The following is a 2251-nucleotide window of genomic DNA, read 5'->3' as shown; positions in this document are numbered from 1 at the left end:
CCTCCGTGGGGAGAGTGGGCGAAGCAAAGCAAGAAAAAAGTATTTAGAAAATAAAAAAAGAAGAGAATTATTCCCGGCGTTCAACCCAACGGGAGAACTCGCACATGACCGGGAGGCAAAGACGATCCGCAGCGGATCAGCAATTAACTTAGAGGGGACGCACACGCGTTCCCTCTGCGTGCCGCGGCCCAGCGACGCCACCGCCGCTCAGCACAGCGCGGAGAGGCCCCACAGCGCAAGCAGAAGCAGCGAGAGCACCACAGACACACTCCCACGCGCAGTGCCGTCGCCGCCGCCAGCCTCCCTCTGCACTGTGCCCGCAGCCTCTTTTGCGAGTGAGGCGGAGGCGTTGTTTAGGCCCGGCGCCGGAGCACCGCGCGGCACAGACGCATCCCCCGCAGAACTCCCAGCCGCGTCGGTCGTCGCGGGGCCAGTGCCGGCTGCCCCTGACGGCCCCTCCGTCACGCCGCCAGCTGCTGCGGCCTCGTCGTGTGCAGAGCTCGTCGGGTCACTGGCGGCGGATGCGGCGGTGCGAAGCGATTGCTCCGGTCCCGGCGCCGCCACGCTGGCCTCCTCCTCCTTCACCTGCAGAGCGGCAACCTCATCGGCGTTGAAGCAGCGGCTGTACAGCAAGACGTTCTTCACCGTCACGTGGAACTCTGCGTTTACTTCGCCGTACCTGTACTCCCCAACGAGGATGTGCGAGACCCTCTCCGGCGGCCTCCCCAGCGGAGTTTCTTCAGGCTCAAACTCAGACTCAGGCAAAGCAACAAAACCAGCAAAGGGAGGTTTCTCCTCCAAACTCCCCACAAGCTGCCCGTCGACGTATGCCGAGCCCGTGCCATTTTCCACCGTGAGCACCACTCGGTACGTCTTCCCCTCCTCCCACGCCAGTGTTTGTGCGTTTCCTCTTTCTCCTCCGAACTCCGTCCTCCAGCGCTTCTGCTCGTCGTACCACAGCCCCAGATGCATTCCAGCCTCCGCTGTCCTCACGCCCAGCAGTGGGGTGGCGCTCTGTGGCGCCTTGTTGATGGTCACCATCGCCACAAGAGTCACCTCTTCGCCCACAGAACTGCGCCCTGGGCCACGCTCGGCTCCGCCCACCGGCCACACAATCTTTGCACCACGCCCCGCCAGCTCAAAGCCATTGGCAACCTTCGTTGCCCCATTCGACACCGTGGCGCCCACCCCAAGGTACTCGTCCTTCCAGTGGGTGTTGTTGCCATTGTTCGACAAAAACCCAACCAGCCCGTCCGTTGGCATAGCACCGACGCAGGCAGCAGCGGGTTCTGCGGCGCCCTTCGCAGCAGAGCGGGTGGTGGCGACGGAGCTGCAGAGCTTTGCGACTCTGGCGTCCACGTCCTTCCAAGTTTGCAGCACAGTCTTGATGCGCCGCAGCTGCTGCGAGAGGCGCGCAAAAACAAGACTGTCTGAGCTTCCACTCCCACCCACCCTCGAGTAGAGGGCAAACAACTCATCTCTTGTGTACAGCAGCGAGCTGAAGGGGGCGTGGTCCGCCTCATCCGCAGGCATTGGCCCAACATCTTGGGTCCGAGCACCGTCGGAGAGCCACAGGTGGAGTACGTGGTGCGTTTGGCGCCCAACACTATGGGCCGACATTTCCGTGGTGTACAGCAGCACACTCCTGCCAGCGATGGTTGCAGTCATGAGGGCGTCAGGAGATTCGAGCAGAGGCAATGCGTGTGCGTCGCCCAACAGGCGTGCGAAGGGCCCGGCAGCCTCGTTCCACGTCTTCCCCTCGTCACCGGATTCGAAGATCCTGCGCCGCCACTGAGAAAATCCGGAGGTGGCCATGAAGAGTTTCCCCTCCCACTCGAGAAGCGTGGCAGAGTTACAGTCCTCAGCAACCACAGGCGCCGCACGAAGCCTCCAGCTGCCCCCATTGTCCTCGGAGTACATGACGGTGCAGGCACGCCTGCCTGTTCCGTCGGTGGTAAATCCCGCAAGAGGGAAGAGAACCGTTGCGGCCCCAACCGCGACGCCTCTGGACATACTCGCGGGTCCCAGCACCTTCCACGACCGCTGCTGCATCTGTCCGGCAAGCACGGAATCCAACAGCCGGGGAGCCCCCCACGAGACTCGCTGCTCTCCCCGCTCTTCGCCGGATCTCTGAACCTCACCAACAATCAACGCAAGGCCCCACCCAGGATCGCTCTGCAAAGAAGACGGTGTGGCCACTCTTCTTTTTTGCAGAAGCAGATGTATTTTATTGTCCTTCCCCACGGCCTTG

The 2251-nt window shown here is 62.5% G+C and overlaps 1 protein-coding gene across 1 annotated transcript; it reads right to left on the bottom strand.

The window, feature by feature from the left end:
* Positions 1–207: 207 nt before the first annotated feature.
* Positions 208–2251, bottom strand: Tco025E_10027 (trans-sialidase; the record flags this gene model as incomplete). Its single annotated transcript, XM_029376819.1, has 1 exon — positions 208–2251. A coding segment is annotated over one exon (2044 nt), but the record flags the coding sequence as incomplete, so codon positions are not given.

This window comes from Trypanosoma conorhini (assembly GCF_003719485.1).
Source record: "Trypanosoma conorhini strain 025E chromosome Unknown Tco_14.4_contig_01420, whole genome shotgun sequence".
Lineage (NCBI taxonomy): Eukaryota > Euglenozoa > Kinetoplastea > Trypanosomatida > Trypanosomatidae > Trypanosoma > Trypanosoma conorhini.
Note: the sequence above shows the minus strand (reverse complement) of the source record. Positions and strands in the feature narration are given on the sequence as shown.